Source organism: Canis lupus, chromosome 17 (assembly GCF_011100685.1).
Source record: "Canis lupus familiaris isolate Mischka breed German Shepherd chromosome 17, alternate assembly UU_Cfam_GSD_1.0, whole genome shotgun sequence".
Taxonomy (NCBI): Eukaryota; Metazoa; Chordata; class Mammalia; order Carnivora; family Canidae; genus Canis; species Canis lupus.
Genome location: NC_049238.1, coordinates 52,125,231 through 52,146,591, shown reverse-complemented (window position 1 = coordinate 52,146,591; position 21,361 = coordinate 52,125,231). Strand labels below are relative to the sequence as shown.

Genomic DNA, 21,361 nt, shown 5'->3' with positions numbered 1-21,361 from the left:
TTGAAAAGTGGGAAATGTACAGTGGTGGATAGTTAGAAGCAAGAATTTCAGTTGCAATTTATTCTTTCTGGGCACCAAAAAATTGAGAATTTATTTAATTCCAGTAACCATCACTAAACTCATGAATACTGAACCCAGAAAACGTAGGACTACCCAATTAAATGAGATCTGGAGAAATTAAGTTTACCAAAATTGATGTCTTCCTGTTCCCAAATACATGTAGCATTTATTTGTATTCTCTGTAAAGGAGGGGGAAGGTAATGAATTTTTATTATACTATGGGTTTTTATATGATTTTATATAATTTGTTTTTATATGATTTTATATAATTTTTATATGATTTATTATAATTTGTTTTTATATGATTTTATATAATTTGTTAGTTGTATTTACTCAAGAAGATTTTAAGATATAAGTATCTTAGTATTTCTTAGTATTCGGCCAGCTGGGTTATTACATGTCTTTCAATCTAAAGTTTTGGGAATCTTGGATTCCTTCCATATATGGGTCTTGACTTAATCAGGTTTTTTTCGTGTGTGTGTGTGTGTGTGTGTGTGTGTGTGTGTGGTGCTACTTCCAAATGGTACAGTTTGTTGCAAATAATTGCTCAATAAATATTTATTGGATGAAATCTTTCTTGCTTTGGTAGTATCCAGATGTTACTAGGAATAAAACTTGTGTCCATCCGACAGGACTGCCAGTTTCCACCACCACTAGGCCCTGATCTTGCTCTTTTATTTCTCGTCTTCTCATTTCATGTGTGTGTTTTAACTGTACAGAATTAGAGGGAATCTTGGAGATCAACCAATTTAAATTTGTGTTGTGGAAGAGGAAACCCAGGCCCAAAGTAGTGAAGAGACTTGTCTAATTAAGTCACAGTTAATTAGTACAAAGTACAAACATTAAAAAAAATCTTTTAATGAATCATTGGTATAACTGGAAGTAGAACCCAGATCCTTAAATCCCAGTTCAAGTGTCCTCCCCCAGCTGCTTGTTGTTCCTTTCTTTTATATATATGTATATATATAAATGCGCTATTTACTTTCCCTCATTCTTTGCTTATCCCTTCCCCATGCCTTGGCATCAGAATGGCAGTAACTAGGCCCATCAAAAATTTCTGACCTAGCCCCTTTTCTATGGTGGGGTAGTGGCAGTTGCACGTATAATGAACAACAGTGTGTTCCTCTGAGGATTGCACAGGCCTCATGTTCTTTAACAAACATAATCAAATCTTTAACTCAGTGTTGTCTGACAGAACTTTCTCCAGTGATGGAAATCTATGTTTGTGCTGTCCAATATGGTAGCATGGGTCATATATAGCATTTGAAATAAGTTGTGAAGACTTAAATGTGGCTGGTGTGATTGAGGAACTAAATTTTTAATTTTATTTAATTCTGGTTAATTTATAATAGTTTCTTTGGGCTAGTGGCTGCCATATTGGACAGCACTGCTTGAAGCATTTTAGTCTGCCAATATGTGACAAAGTGGATTGAGATCAGGTAATTTCAACATGTTACCCTTTTTTTTGTTGTTGTTAATTGAAACACATAGACATATAATGTTACTAGTTTCAGGTTATACAACATAGTGATTCAATATTTATATGGATTTTTAAAAAGATTTTATTTATTTATTCATAGACACACGCACGCACACACACACACACACACACAGAGGCAGAGACACAGGCAGAGGGAGAAGCAGGCTCCATGCAAGGAGCCTGACGTGGGACTTGATCGTGGGACTTGATCGCGACTCGACCCCGGGTCTCCAGGACCACGCCCTGGACTGAAGGGGGCGCTAAACCGCTGAGCCACCCGGGCTGCAGAAGGATCATCATAAGTCTAATTTAAACATTTTAACATTTGAGTGAGGGACTGTTGGATGCTGTATTCTGCAGGGAAAGGACTCCCTGGTGGTATATACTGGGGGAAAACTGTATACTGTAGCCTTCTAGATACATAACAGATAATGACATTTTAAAAGTTCTCAGAACCCTACTGGAAAAAAACTGGCTTAACCTTGTTTCATCCAGGCTTTTGCACTCATTTTGATGGATATCTTTACTTTTTTCACTGAACATCTTTATACTTGTTACAGTCGTGTGCAGGAGGCATGCCTTTGGAATCAAGCTTAAGTTTAACCTGTGGCTCTACTACTTATTCTTTGATCATGGGCAAATTACTTTAACCTTTTTCAGCTTCAGTTTTCCTGTCTTTACAATGAAGTTGTAGTATTTGTTTTACAAGGTTATTATGTGGATTAAATGTGGCAATATGTGGAAAGTATTAGAAGAGTGTCTGGCTGATACTAGGCACTTTAAAAACTGCCTTTTGTTATTTTTATCATGCTTTGTCCTTGAAACAACTCTAAATTAATAAGGAGAGTTGCTAGACCCTTGTTATGTACAGAGTTATGTCTTCCCTCCCTTATTCTCAGATTTTCAGAAACTATTTTAACTTTTTATTTTGAGATAATTATATATTCACAGAAAATTGCAAAAATAGTGCAGAGAAGTTTTTACCTTTCATTAGTTTTTCCCAATGGTTAGATCTTACATAACTATTGTATAATATCTACACCAGGAAATTGACATTGGTGCAATGTATGGGTGTAATTCTGTGCCATTTTATCTCCTGTTTAACCACCATTGCAATCAAAATCCACATCCATTCCATTACCACAAAGATCCCCCTTGTGCTAATCCCTTGAAAGTCTTAAATACCTCCTGTATCTCCCCACCTTTACTAACCTCTAACAACCACCAATCTGTTCCCTAACTCTGTAATTTCATCATTTTGAGAATGTTATAAATGGAATAATATAGTATGTGATCTTTCAAGGCTTATCGCTTATCCTGATGTCCTTGAGATCCATTCAAGTTGTATGTATCAATAGCTCATGCCTTTTCATTGCTGAGTAGTATTCTATGGTATGCATACACCACAGTTTAACCATTCACCTACAGAAGAACATTTTGACTGTTTTCCAGTTTGAATAAAGTTTCTATGAACGTTCATATTCAGGTATGTGTGGGCCACCTAGGGATCCCTACTATCCTGTTTTGACAAATGTTTGTATATTACAGGTGTGGGTCCTTTGTCAGATATTTGCTGTGTAAATATTTCCTCCCACTTTTGTTATTTGTGTTTCCTTCCTTTTAACAGGGTCTTTCACAGAGCAAAAGTTACAAATTTTGTTGAGGTCTAATATTTAATTTTTTTTTCTTTATTCTTTTATGGATTGTGCTTTTGGTGTCATAGCTAAGGTCTCAGAGCTTAGGTCCCAAAGGTTTTCTCTCTCTCTCTCTCTTTTTTTTTTTCCCTAAAAGTTTTACAATTTTACCTTTTACATTTAAACGCTGATTCATTTGAGTTAATTTTGTGTGAGGTGTGAGGTGTTTTAGGTCAAGGTTCATGTTTTTTTGCCTGTGGATATCCACTTGTTCCAGCATCTTTGTTGAAGACTTTTCTTTCTCCATTGGATTACTCCTACACATGTAAAAAATCAGTTCCACTGCCTGTTTTTGTATGACTTGTTAAATAAGGTGGTCTTTACATTTTAAGTGGTTGAAGAAAACCTCATGACATGTGAAATTTGTAAGAAATTTAAATTTGGTGTCCAGAAATAACGTTTAATTGGAACATCACTCCTTTAAATGTATTGTCTATGGTAGTTTTCATGCTACAACAGTAGAGTAGTTGAGATAGCATCATGTGGACTGCTAAGTTTACTACTATCTAGATCTTTATAGAAAAAGTTTGCCAATTTCTGAGGTCATTCAGCTGAAAGACATGTTCCTTCACACCAGCCTAATGGTACCAAATCCAGCTTCAGGTATAAGTTAATCATAAATTTCAGATTCTAGATGTTTGGAGTTGCTCATAAATAGTTGAAACAAAAATTTCTCATCTCTAAATTGGGAACTAAAATGAGTTTTGAAGAGATAAAGTGACATGCTTAAGATCTTCTAGTAAGTGATAGAACTGAATCTAGGACCCAGTTTTTTTGACTTGTGGTCCACTTTGCTTTTCATTTTTCTCTAAGTACATTTTTTTTTTTTTTTTTATGATAGTAACAGAGAGAGAGAGAGAGGCAGAGACACAGGCAGAGGGAGAAGCAGGCTCCATGCACCGGAAGCCTGACGTGGGATTCGATCCTGGGTCTCCAGGATCACGCCCTGGGCCAAAGGCAGGCGCCAAACCGCTGCGCCACCCAGGGATCCCTCTCTAAGTACATTTGATTGTTAACTTAGTAAAGAGATATTTAAATTTTTTTTACTTCTTATAAGTAACAAGCTTGAGTCTCAAACTGATAATGTATTACCTGTATATTTTGAAATCTTAATTTTTTCTCTCCCTTTATTGCTTATTAAAAGCATAGGACATATTTGCTTCAAAATTATTTTTAAATTATTCTTGCTTAGAAAATTTGTAATTTTAGTAATATTTTAATATTTTATAGAAAAAAGGAAAGGGGTAAGTCCATTTCCCTAGCTCTTTTCTGTAGTATCATTACATGACAGGATTGTTCTTTTATATTTACTTGTGAATCAGCCTTCCTTTCTCACATTTTTTATCATTGACCAACTGCCCAATTTCTATCACAGGGAGTGTCCCTTAGACAACTAATTGAAATTTTTTGTGATGTCAGAAAGCTATTGGCAGGAACTTAAAATCCAAATTCTATTTGGTGATAGGAGTAAGGAATTATTTGGGGATTATACAGAGACTGAAATAAACAGATCATCTCATTTATCGGAGTAAAAACTTAGGGGAATGATACTTTCCTTACCTACCCAGAGGGGGTGGGGGGGCTTTAGGGCATGAAATTTTTGCATAACCTAAATAATGCCAAATTTGTGGTCATGTAATGGGCACTCAGTAAAATATTTGTTGAATGAAGTAATGCTCCCCTTAATGGAGATTCTTCTAGGTCGTCCTCCTCCTTCTCAAGTCCCTTAATTGTAACCAGATAATTTTAGTTTATCATCTCAAGAGTGTAGTGTAATAATGCATGGGAAGAATTTGAGTTTTGGAATCAGACAAGATGAGTGAATATTGGTTGTCATCTACTAGTATTGTGACCTATGGTAAGTAGCATATCTTATTTCAAGCTGTTTTCTTCTCTATAAAATGGACTTGCAAATCTACCTCACTGGTTTGAGGATTAAAATGACATTGTATCATATCTAGTAGACCCTTGGTGAATAATAATTTTCTTCCCTCTTTCAGAGATTTTTGTCCTTTTTATGGGATTATCTTGTAATATACTACATTGTATTCTAGGTCAATAATTTCTATCTTTTGTTTTGATATCCCAGAGTTATTGCCAATAATTTCAAGGAATGTATCAAATATTATTGTGAAAATGATACGATGGAAAAAAAAAGAAAAAAAATGATACAATGGTGAGCACTTACTGTGTGTTTGGTACTGTGATGAGGCCCTTATATTTATTGTTTTATTTAATCCTTACAATAGTTCTGTGAGGTAGGTACTAGAATTAACATCTTAAGATGAGAAAATAGAAGTTTAAAGAGATTAATGAGCTTTCCTCTGGGAAATTAACTGCTCATTAATTTAAAGCAGTAAGTAGTTGGGCTGGGACAATACGCTAGGTCTAACTGTAAAGTACCTGTGCTATATGGCACTCTTTACTGACTCTACAATCCAACTATTTTGAGGTAACAGTAGTTAGCATGTATTGAGTATCTGTTATGGTCTAGGACTATTTTAAGTACTTTATGTGCTTTGTTTCATTTACTCTGCTCACTCATTTTATGAGATACTGTTACTTTCCCTCATTTTACCAAAAGGAACAAGGTACAAAGAAGTTGCAAAAGGTAATACTCTGCGAGGAAGTACTAGGATAGGGATTCAAATTCCGCTAGCCACTCTTAAACATTATGATATAGAGGGATGGGGGTAAAGTAAGGCAGTTTTATAAACATATGGTGACCTTTTTTTTAGTCAGGTTCTTATATGGGATGGCAAGGACACCTAATAAGACTAAAAAATTTATTTTCAGAAAACAACTTTAGCTTTTTTCTTTATTATGATTAGTAAAATATAAAAAATGCACTTGCTTTGAAAATGTTTATCCACCATGATTTTTAGAATTGAAGATAATACATTTTTTTCAGTTCTAAGTTACAATTCAAGTGTAAGAATGGTGATATAAATTTAAGTTTTATAATAGGAAAAGTAATTTTTTTGCATTAATAAAAACTTTCAATAGTGATGTTGAATAAATGATGCTATCAGATAGTTGGTAATATTGGCATATTTGAGGATTTTATTTTTATTTTTATTTTGGTTTCAGGTGTAGAATTTAGTGATTCATCGCTTAAATAGAACACCTGGTGCTCATCATAACAAGTGCCCTCCTCAATACCCATCACTCATCTAGCCCATCACCCACCCACTTCCTCTGTCAACCCTCAGTTTGTTCTCTATCATTGTCTTATGGTTTGCTTCCCTCTCCTTTTTTTCCCTTCACATATCATATGTTCATCTGATTTGTTTCCTAAATTCCACACATGAGTGAGATCATATGGTATTTGTCTTTCCTTGATTGATTTACTTCATTTAGCATAATACACTGTAGCTCCATCCACATAATTGTAAATGGCAAGATTTCATTCTTTTTGATGACCGAGTAATATTTCATTGTTTCTCTGTGTGTGTGTGTGTATTTTATATATTATATATTCTTTATGCATTGGACACTTGGTCTTTTTTTTTTTTTTTAAGACACTTGGTCTCTTATGAGGATTTTTTTTTTTTAAAGATTTTATTTATTGGGATCCCTGGGTGGCGTAGCGGTTTGGCGCCTGCCTTTGGCCCAGGGCGCGATCCTGGAGACCCGGGATCAAATCCCACATCAGGCTCCTGGTGCATGGAGCCTGCTTCTCCCTCTGCCTGTGTCTCTGCCTCTCTCTCTCTCTCTCTGTGTGACTATCATAAATTAAAAAAAAAAAAAAAAAAAAAGATTTTATTTATTCATGAGAGACACAGTGAAAAGCAGAGACATAGGCAAAGCAGACTCCCCACAGGGAGCCCAGTGCGGAACTCAGTCCCAGGACCCTGGGATCATGACCTGAGCCAAAGGCAGATGCTCAACCAGTGGCCACCCAGCTGCCCAGTCTTATGAGGATTTTATTGATAGTGTTGTGCATTTAACACATTGATAGTGTTATAATGACCTTTGTTTTAAGACAGCAATTTGTCTTTCAGATAAGTGTATCTTCTTCTGTAGACTTACTTCTCTTTATATTTGCTCTCACAGTTTGATATGTGAAAGCTTTCCTTAATCACAGATAATAGAGTAGCTTGGCTTTTTTTTCTGTAAAAAACTGATATCAGTAAATATTAGCTTTTGCACTATAGGGAAATACTCAAAATGTTACTTCCTGAATATGTTCTCTGTTGGAAAGCTAGAACAATCAACCAGGAATGGAAAGGCTGTGAAAACTTTAGGCTTTGTTTGTTTGTTTGTTTTTAACTGAGATATAATTGACATACAACATTGTGTAAAGTGTACAACATACTGATTTGATACATTTATACTGCAAAGACATTGATTTTTTTTTTTTAAGATTTTATTATTCATGAGAAACACAGAGAGGCAGAGACACAGGCAGAGGGAGAAGTAGGCCCCCTGCGGGGATCCTGTTGTGGGCCTCGATCCCAGGACCCCGGGATCACGCCCTGAGCCCAAGGCAGAGGCTCAACCGCTGAGCCACCCAGGCGTCCCAAGACATTGATTTTTAATTAATGTTTTTAATTCAAGGCAAGGCAACCTTGATAATCTCATAGGGCAACAAGGGCTAACTTACTGTAATAACCTCTTAACAACTTTGTATATGAATGCCATATTCAGTTGGTTGTCATCACAATAATTCAAAAGTAAATTTTGTTTATTCATTGAAATTCATTTAGCTAGTATGACACAAATAGTCTCAAATTTCTCAGTAAACACAGGTGAGCTCTCTATATTCAACCTTAGATAAGAATCAAAATTTGAAAAACAGGATTAGTGAGATAGATTGACATTTATTTCATATTTTAAACTTTTATCATGGTGAAATATGAGATTACAATCAATTTAAGGCCCTTTTCATTTCTTTGTACCGTGGTTTTTTGATGGGCTTGTGTTGGATGATTTAAGTGGTTCTCATATAAATGAGTTTGGAATAAAACCCACAGAGACTTGGCCGTGTTAGAAATACCATTGGTAAGTTGATAGTAATATAGAAAATGTGTTACAATCAAGGCAGCTCCTTCTTGGTGTTAATTTCAGTGGCAGATCTAGGTCACAATTCATCTTCTGCATACCAAATACCTCCTCTGAAGCTTAAAATAACAGATCTATTCAGAGATAGTTTCTTTTTTTCTTTTTTTTTTTTTTTTTCCGGTGAAATTGCTAAAACGTTTAGCAGAGTGTAATTAGATGACTTTTAAAATTGGTCTAACCTTTGTATTTAATGGCATTAACATTTAGTTGCTTGGGAGAATTGCCTAAATTACTGAATTTTTAATGTGGAAAATGTATTTAGATTAATTTTATTTGGTAAGAAATATAAACTACTGTTACCAAGTGTTTTAACAAATTCTCAAAGATTTACTTGTATGTAGAATAAAAGATGGATTGCTTTTTCTCTTGCCAATTTAAGCAATCTGATTACATGTATATTTTGCTATATGATCTCAGTTTAATTACAAGTGATGTTTGCAAATGAAGGGTTTTCTTTTTGTTGTTTAAAAACATATTAAACAGAATGAAAGTAATTTGGTATCTGTACACTTTAAAGTCTGACTTGTACTTCTGAATATTTTCTTTAGAAGTTTTTCATAACTGGGCAATATTTGGTGATTTGGAATGACTGTATAAAGCACAGCAACTGTCATGTTTGCATTTTATACCAAGTAAATTATTTACTGTCAATTTTATTGAATTTGTTCTTAGGTGTAGTCATAGGATCAGTTGGAGTATTTGTCTTAACACCGAATTGCTTGAATCATGTCAGAAATACTATTGTTGGGTAGACAAATACTATACAGTAAATACCAGAGCAAACTTGAAAGATTCGTCAGGACTATACCTGATATTTAATCCTAAAGATTTCCTGCTAGATACATTTTCACACTAGTAAATGAAAGATACTATTCTATTTTGGGTTTGTCAACCCATAATAATCCCTTAAAAATTAAAAGTAAATTTTTAATTATAAAAATAGTATGTGTTTATTGTAAAACATTAGAAAATACAATAAGCAAAAAAGAAAACATCTAGATCTTCATAATTCTACCATCCTACATAACTACCATTATTAACACTTTGGTATGTATTCCTTCAGGTACCTTTTTTTTCTAGTGTATGTACAAAATATTTGTAGACCATTAAGATTTTTTCCTCTCTTTTGGTCCTTTGCTTTTCTCCCTGGAATATTTTTCCCTAGAAAACATGCCTGGCTTGTCTCATTTAGGACTCAACCTAAATGTTACCTCCCAAAGAGAAGTTTCCTCAGAATCTAGAGTAGTTTACTGAAACCTTTTTTTTTTTTTTTTTTTTTTTTTTTTTTTGCCAAACTAGATTGTAAAGTCCAGATTGTGTCTGCCTTAGCACCATATCCCTAGTGCCCAGAAATGTCCCTGGTGCACCTAGTGGGTACTTAATAAATGTTTGTATGTTTAATATTATAAACTTGGGATCAGTTTATACACACATTAGATGCCCTGGAAAGAAAGGTAATATATTTATTTCTGACCTTAGATTGCTTACAGTCTAGAGGAAAGGTAGAAAATTAGATCTGTGATAATACAGCATGTGGTTAAGTTCTGTGGGAAGTACAGTGCTAAGTGCACAGGGTAGGAGCAGCTACCCAAATTGGGTAGGGATCAATTGTTAGAGAATGCTTTCTGAATGATTGGCAATGTAAGCATTTTATAACCTTTTAATTCATCAGTTCTTTTCATTTATAATATAACTTGTAATGACTGAGTAGTATTTTGTCAGTATATCAGTGCCAGAATTTAATCAACATCCTATTACTTAGGATAGACATTTAAGGGAGTCCCTAAATAACTATCATGGATATTTATGTGTATCTTCAGTTATTTTTTAGGTAATATTTACTTGGCAGTGGAACTTCTGGGTCTGGTGATTATTAAGATTTTCAAGGCTTTTGGTGTACATATCCAATTTGGTGGGTGCCAGATTGCTCTCTATGAAATTTGTACCGGTTTATACTTTCAGCAACACTATATGAGAATGCCAAAAAAAGAAAAGTCATGCCAATTTGATAGGCAAAATGGTGTCTTACAGCTTAATTTGCTTTTGTTTGATTTACCTGTATGTATCATAGCAAAATATGACAAGCTTCACTTTAGATTTTACAGTGGTTACTGAACAGATACTCCGTACAGTATGGCAGATGTGAAATTACTTGGATATTTTCTTTACTTTTGATTATAAGTTGTATTAAATTATATGCTTGCATTTCCATTATCTACTGTTTAGCATAGTTTTCAACCCAGAATATTATTGTATTTTAAGATCTTTGTCTTATTTATTCATTTTATAAACATGTAAGTGGTCATGGCAAATTCAGAGAAACTGAGAATAAGCCAGTTAATTTGAGATCAAGTACCGTAAGAAATTTATATGTTGACCCTAGGCCCAGCAACTAACTTCTTTTTAATTATTGTGGCCAGAAACACCAGATGAAAATGGTAAAACCCAGAGAGCTGATGATTTTGTCTTGAAGAAAATAAAGAAGAAAAAGAAAAAGAAACACCGAGAAGATATGCGAGGAAGACGCCTTAAAATGTACAATAAGGAAGTACAAACCGTCTGTGCTGGCCTGACCCGCATCAGTAAGGAAATCCTCACCCAAGGACAAATAAATAGCACTTCAGGAGTTAATAAAGAGTCCTTCAGGTATCTGAAAGATGAACAGCTGTGCCGATTAAATTTGGGCATGCAAGAATATCGGGTACCCCAGGGAGTACAAACACCTTTTATGACTCACCAGGAACATTCTATTCGTAGAAATTTCTTAAAAACAGGTACTAAATTTAGCAACTTTATTCATGAGGAACACCAGTCCAATGGTGGTGCACTTGTCCTTCATGCTTACATGGATGAACTCTCATTTTTGTCTCCAATGGAGATGGAGAGATTTTCTGAGGAGTTTCTTGCTTTGACATTCAGTGAAAATGAGAAAAATGCTGCTTACTATGCTTTAGCAATAGTGCATGGAGCGGCTGCTTATCTCCCAGACTTCTTGGACTACTTTGCTTTTAATTTCCCCAACACTCCTGTGAAAATGGAGATTCTGGGCAAGAAAGATATCGAAACAACCACCATTTCAAATTTTCACACTCAGGTAAGATAAAATCATTGTTAAATTGTTTAGTAAATATAGCTTCTTGACAGTATTAATGTCATTCTGTTTCATTTGCACATACCAACACACTTTTGATAAAAATTCATGGTGGTAAAGGTGATTAAAATCATTAGCTTATTGCTCTAATTGAAAAATCTTAATTGCTGAAGTTCTTTGAAATGTAGCTTGTTACTTGCTTGGTTTAGGAAGTGTTTTATACATGTTATACAGCATTACAAGTTTTTATGGAAAACCAGCTTGAAAACTAATCCAGTCTTTGAGAAATCAGGTAGCATTAGTATAGAGGATGTGATTCAGATCTGGTAGCGCCAAAGTAACTTTAGTTAAGACTTACTTACAATAAACACACGAGGGCATTGGCCTGTTTATTTGCCAGGTTTTTGCTATTTTTGTTTCTCTCCTTTCAGTAACTTGTTGGCAGTCTATCCCAGAAACATACCCCATTTTGTGACTTGGAAGTGTCACTAGGAAGACCGCCATAGTGTCTGCTCCTTCTGCCTATGCACTGTTGTAGGTGAAGACATTTTCTAAAGCCTTGCTTAGGCAGCTAGGCTTAAGTCAGCAGGGAAATCTCTCCTTCCTCACCAGTGGTTTTTAACCAGATGTTTTTTTCAATGAGTTATTTTAAGGCATAGAAAGAAGTTAATATCATGGCCTAGTTACTTTCTTACTTCTTTTCTCATAAGGATTATAAACATGAATGGTCAGCTATAAGTTGCTATCCTCGATATAAATTCAACACAGGTTTAGTGGAGAATATTTTACTTTTTAGAGATTTATGATTATATAACCTGTTTTTTCAGGTTATTTAATAATTTGCTGCCATTCTTTTCCTTAAGATTTTTTTTTTTAGGTTAAGAGCCTGTTGCATAATAAGACTCTCAGCTGCCTGCATTATAGTGGTTTCAAGCCATTTGGATTTATTTGAAACCTCCTCTAACTTGAATCTTTTTAATGATTCTTACCATCCTTGCCTCCAGTGAGGGGAGTATCCAGTTTAGATTTATAAGCTTCAGAATTTCTCTAATTGAAGTTCTCTCTGCAGTAGAGAGAGCAGGAGCAGCCAATCTGGAGAGGTCGCAAGATGGGGCTGCCCAAGACGTTGGAACACGATGTGCAATAAAGGGCTTCGTCTTGGATTTTGGCCTTGTTACCACAATCAGGTACCGAAGTGCTGACTTTTGTAGTAGATTTTCTTTTTTCTTTTACCTTTTTTTTTTTTAAAGGAGTTTTGCCCTTTTAAGGTTAAGAATCCTATTTTTATAAATATTGCAGAGAAGGGACTGAAAACAGTTTTCCTGATATAGGCCATAATCCCTGTAAGTCCCTATTTAACAAAGAAAGATATTGCTGAGAGCAGAATTAACATGCTTCATCACTTTTTTAATTTAGAAGATGCAGCAAATTTTCTCTTCTGATTTATAGACCAACAAGCATATCTGAGAAATAAGTCAGAAATAATGGGTGAAAAAAAGTCTTGGTTTTGTAGGGGTGACTTTTTAACTTTCATGTTAGTCTATAGTGGCTCAAGCTTATTTGTCAATAGTACCCAATCTAAATAGTTAATAAAAGAAAGTATTTCTAAATATTCCCTGCTGATTTTTGTCCTCCAATTTTTTAAAATGGAGCTGAAATTTAAATGACTGTACCAACAACTTACCTTGAGATTTACTTTGAGATTTATAGAATAACCTCTTCTTAAGAACATAGCAGATTGTTATTAAATTAGATATCACTAAGTACTTCAACCAGATAAGAATATTGAGGACTACTGACTAAGTCTTGTGCTGTGGTAATCCTGGAACTTCATTTTATTTATGAATTTTCAGTCATTGGAGGAGAAATATGGAGTGGGTATGGAGGTTGAGGTGGTCCATGAAACTTTAAATTTGCACCTGTCAAATACTTGGCGGATGTGAGTGTGGAAGCTAACACAATAGTTGACATTGATTTAGTAGTTCATTGCTTAAGAAATATTTTCACATTCCTAACAATATTTGAAACAACCTATGGTGTAGGTAAGCAATTTTATCTCTGTTTTCCTTTGAAGAAACCGAAGCCTGGAGATGTTCATTATTATCCAAGTTCATGTAGCTAGTAAGTGGAAGTCAGGGTGCTAACTTAGGCCACCTGAACAATATGCCTGTCATTTTACCATACTTCTTTACTTCAGCCATTGGAAAAGAGATGAGTGCTTTTATTTGTCTAACACTGTCGTTAGTGAAATTAAAATATCTTTGTTTAAACACGGTATTCAGAAGGCTATTAATTTTTAACAAATACCTTTTTTTGTCTAATGAAGTCTTTTGAAGTTCTGTTTAAATGTCTATAAATAAACTGAAGAAACTTGTTACCTTAGACAGTTATTGGAAATTATTTATAGTTTAAATATGTAGTCATAATAATTATTTATGGTTATTTTAAGATAATTTAGCAAACACTTATTTTTTAGTTATTTTTTAAAGTTTTATTTATTTGAGAGAGCATGCAGCAAGGAGGGATAGAGGCAGATGGAGAGAGAGTCTCAGGTAGACTCTAAGGAGCCCCATGCAGGGCCTGATCGAGAACCAAAGTCCAACACATAAGCAACTGTGCCACCCAGTGCCCCTCAGCAAACATATATGGAGAACATACCATGTACTGGACATTCTGTTCTTAAACGGACTAACTGATGAGCTCAGTCTGGTGGAGGAGATGAACAAACCAGCAATTATAATACAGTTTGCTAAGTGTTAGAAATATGCATAGGGGAAAACCTTGTATTAGAGGGAGCATAGTTTGTGGTGTTACCTAACAGACTTGAGGTGATTAGAAAAGGCAGTTTAAAGCATGTGATGCTTAAGTAGAGTCTTAAAAGATTAGTACTTAGCTTAATAAGGGCATTTTAAGCAAAGAGAAAAACTGCCTGTACAGACACACAGGCATTAGAGAATGTGGTGCTTTCAGGGAGCTGCAGCTAGCTTGACATAGCAAGAGTACATGTTAACTATTGAGGCGTTGTGGGAGTTGAGACAAGAGACAAAAATCAAGATTGTGAAGAGCTTTTATATGATGTGCCAAAAGAAAGTTAGTACTTTTTCCTAAAGGTAATGGGGAAATCATTGGTGAATTTTATTAGGGGAGTGCTATCAAGTTATGTTTGCCAAGATTACTTAGGAGTTTGAAGCTTGGGATAGAGGAGGAAAATGAGATTGGAAGCAAGAAGACTGGTTAGATTACTGTGGTTACTAGATCAGAAATGATCCATGTCAAAATTGATATTGACACTTAAGACGGAATGAAAGAGAAATAATTAAAAGATGGGATTAATTGCAATCGGTGAAGGAGAAGGATAGAGTCTTAAAATAATAGGATTTGGATAAATAGGTGGATGGTGGTTCTGGTCATAAAGTTTATACAAGGTTGAAAAAGCTGGTTTCTAGGGGTGAAGGGTGTTGATGAAGAGCTCAGTTTGGGATACTTTGTATTGGAAGTACCTGTGAAGACTAAAGGTTAGAAATGTCTATTAGGTAGTTGAATATATGAATCTAAGACTAGGAGACACTTGTAGGCTGGAAATGCAGCAGTTGGATCTATTAGCATATAGGTGATCCAGGCACAGCATTAGAGGGGAAAAGAAATGAATGGAATCCTGACATGTACTCACATGTAAGCATGAGGAACGTGGGAAAGAGATCAAAAAGAAAGGGAAGTAGAAGGAAGATTAGGATATAAGTTTTCTAGGTTTTAAGAATGATGGAGTGTTAAGTATCACATTCATAGGAGAGATCAAGTAAGATAAGGATTGGAAAATGTTAAGTTGCTCGATTAGGAATTTCATTTAGAAACCAGTGGTTATCCAGACCAGTGCTTCGCAAACCATGGCTAAATATTGTCAATTATGGTTTTTTTGTTTTTGTTTTTGTTTTTTTAAGAAGCTTACTACTTCTCTGTGTTTATAAACTTGGCATTCAGACCCTTACCCACATCTTCTGAATCAGAATCTACATTTTAACAAGATTTGCAGGTGATTCATATACACATTAAGATTTGGGAAGCACTACTTTAGAACATATCTGCACTAGTCAAAGGAAGTAAAATGTAGGTTTGTTTTGTGCAAGAATAGTTGTAGCTTCCATAATTTTTACATTTTTAAATTATTGTAGTGGCAAAGCTAAGATCCACATAAAGTTGTTTTTGTTGTTGTTTTCATATTATATGAAACTCATATTTTAATACCAAAGGAAATTTAAGTTTATGATAAATCTCAGTTGAAGCACCAAGCTAATCTAATCCTCAAATTTGATTACTTTTCAGATCTAATTTTTTTTTTTTTAAGATTTTATTTATTTATTCATGAGAGAGACACACACACACAAAGAGAGAGAGAGAGGCAGAGGCAGAGGGAGAAGCAGGCTCCTTGCAGGGAGCCCGACATGGGACTCGATCCCGGGTCTCCAGGATCACACCCTGGGCTGAAGGCAGGTGCTAAACTGCTGAGCCACCCAGGATTCCCATAGATCTAATTAAGATAGATTTATTTATTTATTTATTTATTTATTTATTTATTTATTTATTTATTTAGAATTAAGTTTTAAATAGTCATTGGCGAAATAACAATTTTGACCAAAAACTTTTAAGTGTGGAATGTTTTGTTAATTAATGGAGAAATATTAGTGTCCACTTTGAAATATATTTCTCCCTAATAGACATGTACACGTTTTAGGAATAAATATAATTTATGACTTTTTTACTTAAGTGCTATATCTTGTAGTTACTTGCTTTTTAAGAACTTTTTAATGGTTTTAAACTTTGAAGTGTGGTAGTTCTATAATGAGCATATAATCCTTGACTCCCCTTCTTATAAAAATCCTATTGTAGATGATAAACTGATTGAAAATTAAAATAGTTTTCTAGTCATCTTACGGACTAACAGGATTTTAGAGCAGGTGGGGGCCATTTCCAAGCCTTCATTTTATAGATGAGGAAGCTCACACTTTGGTTGTGACCTTCCCCAAGGTTAAATAGTGGCAGATCTTCAAAGAGGAATTATTTTTTCTTCTTTCTCTGGGTGGAATTAAATTCTACAGGTGAGGATTACCAGGTTTTAATGTGTCTATATAATGCAGATTTTTATTTTATATGTCTGGGTTGGGGCTGTATAGGCTGCATTTTTGATGAGTTTCCAGATGATGCTGATACTGCTGGTCATGAGCCAACAAAGCTATAGACTGTAGATTCTGTACAGGAATTGCAAGTCAAAGCAACAACAAAAAACCACTAAAACACTAAAAATATAGTAAAATTAAATGAAGAGTTGTTTTAAATATTGCCATCTGAGATTATTTTCACCTTAGAGCACCTAGATAACTGAAGGGTATATATGGAGAAGAAGGATATGTATATATGTGTGGTGGGAAGAGAGGCAATTGATTAAAAAAGCCTATCTACGATAGTAAGATTTTGTTTTCTTTATCTGGCAAATGTGCATGTTTTAAATTCTCCTTGACAGAACATAAAGACTCCTAACTCTGGGAAACGAACCTAGGGGTGGTGGAAGGGGAGGAGGGCGGGGGGTGGGGTGAATGGGTGACGGGCACTGAGGGGGGCACTTGACGGGATGAGCACTGGGTATTATTCTGTATGTTGGCAAATTGAACACCAATAAAAAATAAATTTATTATAAAAAAAATTCTCCTTAAAAGAAAATGTTGAAGTCTTTTACTGAGGATCATAGATCTTTAACTTTATTTAGGTGGTTGGTGGGAGAAGTTCTTGTACATACTACTTTTATTACTATAAATGGTAATGTCTACTATTCCAGAGAAAATCAGCAAATGTTATTTCTTCATTTTGTGTTCTGTCAAGGCCTAAAATTAAAATGGGCTTATTAGGTGCTCCTCATCTTTAATCAATATAATTAACATTTTATGGTGAATTGGTAGTACTAAGAGTTGAACCAGTAGAGTGCTTTGTACTTTCTAAATAACTGAGAAACTCCTTACGAACTACACATCAATCAGTGTGTTATATAAAAGGAGAAATAAATATTTTAAGTAGTTGGCTTTATAAAATAAACCAGCATAGGGATGGTAGGTTTGGTTCTTTTTTCTCTAAGTACAGCTTATAATAAATTCATTTTGACTTGCACTACTTTTTCACTATATGTTTTAAAGTAGGAATGCTTTTCTATTCACAGATCACGAGGTTAGGAAGATTGCTGGCTAGCTTTTTCCTTTCTGATTTTTAAACATTCAGATTGATTAGGCGTCTTCCTAAAACATGAGTTCTGTAAAATAATTACCCCTGCCCTTAGTTGGGGGAAGGATGTCCATATAGTATATTTCTAGCTTGATGGTCTTCTAGTTTTGGGTATGTGTGTGTTTAAGAATTTCTTTTTTAGGTAGTTTTGGGTTCATGGCAAAATGGAGGGAATGTACAAAGATTTCCTGAATACTCTCTGCCCCCATCTGTGCACAGCCTTCCCCCATTATTAACATCCCCCCTCCCCCAGTGGTTCATTTATTACAAGTGATAAACCTATGTTGATTCATTATAATCACCCAAAATCTGTAGTTTACATTATAGTTCACTCTTGGTGGTGTACTTCTGTGGGTTTGGACTAATGCATAATGATATGTATAAGTACACAGAGTATTTTCACATCTTAAAAATCTGTGCTCTTCCTCGTCATCCTTTTCCTTCCTCTCCCAACCCTTGGCAAACACCGATCTTTTTACTCTCTTCATAGCTTTGCCTTTTCCAGAATGTAATATAATTGGAATCAAATATTATGTAGCCTTTTCAGATTGGCTGCTTTCACTTAATATGCACTAAGATTCATCCATGTCTTTTTCATGGATTGATAGTTTGTTTTTTTTTTTAATAATGTCTGGATAAACTACAGTTTATCAGTTTGTTCACCTACTGAAGGACATCTTGGTTGCTTCCAAGTTTTGGCAGTTATGAATAGAATTGGTCTCTTCTAAGTTTTAACTGACTCATGACTGTCCTTACTAAAAAGTGTATGTGGGATCCCTGGGTGGCACAGTGGTTTAGCGCCTGCCTTTGGCCCAGGGCACAATCCTGGAGACCCGGGATCGAATCCCACATCGGGCTCCTGGTGCATGGAGCCTGCTTCTCCCTCTGCCTGTGTCTCTGCCTCTCTCTCTCTCTCTCTCTCTCTCTCTGTGACCCATCATAAATAAATAAATAAATAAATAAATAAATAAATAAATAAATAAATGCAAAAAGTGTATGTATTTGGAGCACAGTTGAGCTTCTTTCACTCTGAGCAATTGATACAGGATAACTGTGAAGTTGAGTTTCTTTTTTTTCTTTTTTTAAAGATTTTTTTTTTATTTGAGAGAAAGAGACGATGTATGCATGCGAGTGGGGGAGGGACGGGGGTGGGAGGAGGAGAGAATCCCAAGCCGACTCCCTGGTGAGTGTGGAGCCCTGCCTGGCTCAGTGCCAGGACCCAGAGATCATGCCCTGAGCTGAAAGCAAAAGTTAGATTAGATGCTTAACTGACTGAGCTACCTAGGAGCCCCATAAAGTTAGGTTTCTAATCTAAAGGAGGATATAACCTATTGACAGCAATATATATTTTTAAATATAATTGCTTGAACTTTTATAGATTTAAGATTTTTTTTTAAATGCATGCAGAACTAACTATTTTCTTATAGGCATTTTCTCCCTTGATCCCACAATCCTTCTCCTCTCCCCTTTTGCCTTCTGATTCTACTAATGGTTGAGTTTTTTCTGGCATTCTGTCCCTTGCTTCCATGGCAGCCTTACTTTTTTCTGTTCTTTAGTCTCTATTTACCTTCCTCCAGTTCTCCTAATACTCCTCTACTCAACTTGTTCTTTGCTTTCGAATGCCATTTCCAGACCAGAGTTTTTCAAACTTGCCAGATCCTAAGAATAATCTGGGGTTGCTGATTCCAAACACATATTTAGAATCTCAGGTTCTTCTCTTGGAAATTCTGATTAGGTCTGGAGTGAGGCCTGCGATAAATATGTCAAGTGATTCAAATCCTGTGATCAGGCAAATTTAAGAAACTTTGGACATATATTCCATCTAGCATTACTGTGTTTTCCTTCATCTGACCTGTAGATCATCCTTTTAGAATTTCATAGAAATCATAAACTATGGGCTCTTAGAAATAATCTTGTCTAACCTCTACAAAGTGCAAACGTTTTAGAAAATCACTTTTGGGTTGGTAATTATTCAGGAGCTTGTCTCCTCCTAAGGTTTCATAAGGCTGCCAGTGGGTACTCAACATTGTCTGGGAAGCTTGCGGCTTTTCTTTGGTCAACTTGCTTGTTTGTTCTTCATGAAGACTATTTACACTTTTTATCTGTGTACATCTTTTCTGCCTTCCCTCCTGTTAAAATAGAAAAAAAATCCCACCTCTTCCTCAAAAGCGAATCTTTCGCCTCTGTTCTAGATTTCCATTCCTCACTTGAAGATTGTTACAAAATATACATAACAAAATTACTGTTTAACTATTTTTAGGTACATAATTTGTTGGCATTAAGTGCTTTCACAATGTTATATAGCCATAACCATTATCCATTTCTAGAACTTTTTCATCATTTGAAACAAAAACTGTACCCACTTGCTTAGGATCTTTACCCACTCGCACCCTTTTAATCTTTCCCTCTCCATTTTCACATAAAATGCAAATTAAGTGAATTCTTTATGTTTCCTTCATTTATAATAAAACACTAAGCTTTTTCTTTCTCCCCAGAAATAAATCTTTCTTCTGAATTTGTGGTTCATTATTTCTATGCATCTTCTAATATTTTGCTGTGCATATGTGAACATATAAACTACATAAAACTGTTTTGTGTGATTTAACATTTTATAAATAGTATTTTGCATGTATCATTCTACAAATTGCTTTGGTTCAACATTGCTTCAGAGGATTATGTTGATACATATAATTAGTTCATTCATTTTAACAGCTATATATTTGGTATTTTGCTGTGTGATTATATCACTATTCTCCTGTTGTACATTTGGGTTGTTTACAGTTTGGTAATATCACAGTGTAGAGGGGCGACTCAGTGGCTCAGTCAGTTAAGCATTTGCCTTAAGCTCAGGATATGATCCCAGAGTCCTGGGATCAAGCCCCACATGGGGCTCCCTGCTCAGTGGGGAGCCAGTTTCTTCCTCTCCTCCCTGCTTGTGCTCTCTTGCTATATCTGTCACTATCTCTGTCTCTCTCTCAAAAAAAAGTTTTTTTATGTATGTATGTGTGTGTGTATGTATGTCTGTATGTATGTCCTGTATATATCCCATGTATGTCCTTGGATTTCTATTTGCCTTTTACTCGCATCACGGGATTCCATGACTCTTCTGTTGACTGAATTCAGTGACTCAAATGATACTTCATATGTCTAAAGTCTTTATCCTACCATTACATTTTTTGGTAGTTCAGATAGGTGTGGCATTCTAGGTTGGAGATCATTTTCTTGAGATCTATAAAAGTGCATTACTCCAGTGTATTAAGCTTCTAGTGTTGCTATTGAGAAATCCAGTATCATGGTGATTCCTGATGTTTTTAGGTGTTTTTTTGTTTTGTTTTTTTTTCTCTCTCTCTCTCTCTCTCTCTGGAAACTTATTTTAAAATCTCTTTCCTGCAGAATTTCAGAATACTGAGGATAATGTTCCTTGAGTTTTTTTTTTAATTGGGTTTCTTTTTTTTAATTTACTGTAAAACATTTCAGACATACATAGAGGTATAAAGAATAAACAGCTATGTTCTAACTGCTTGGCCTAAGAAATATTATCAGTACAACTGAAGACCACCTCCAACCCACATGATTTTCTCAGATTTCATTGGTATGAGTCCTTTTATATTTACTCTGATGAATATTTCTCATTCTGAAAATGCATATCCTCTTGTTTGGGTAAGTTTTCTTGTTTTCTTTGTTAATTTCCTTACCTCACTGTTCACC

At 35.0% G+C, this 21,361-nt stretch overlaps 1 protein-coding gene across 1 annotated transcript in view; it reads left to right on the top strand.

The window, feature by feature from the left end:
• Positions 1-21,361, top strand: part of RSBN1 (round spermatid basic protein 1) — a 45,728-nt gene that overhangs the window by 1,968 nt on the left and 22,399 nt on the right. The window contains exon 2 of the mRNA XM_038561809.1: positions 10,719-11,392. Within this exon, the coding sequence (XP_038417737.1) occupies positions 10,719-11,392 (674 nt within the window). The remainder of the gene's footprint in view (positions 1-10,718; positions 11,393-21,361) is intronic.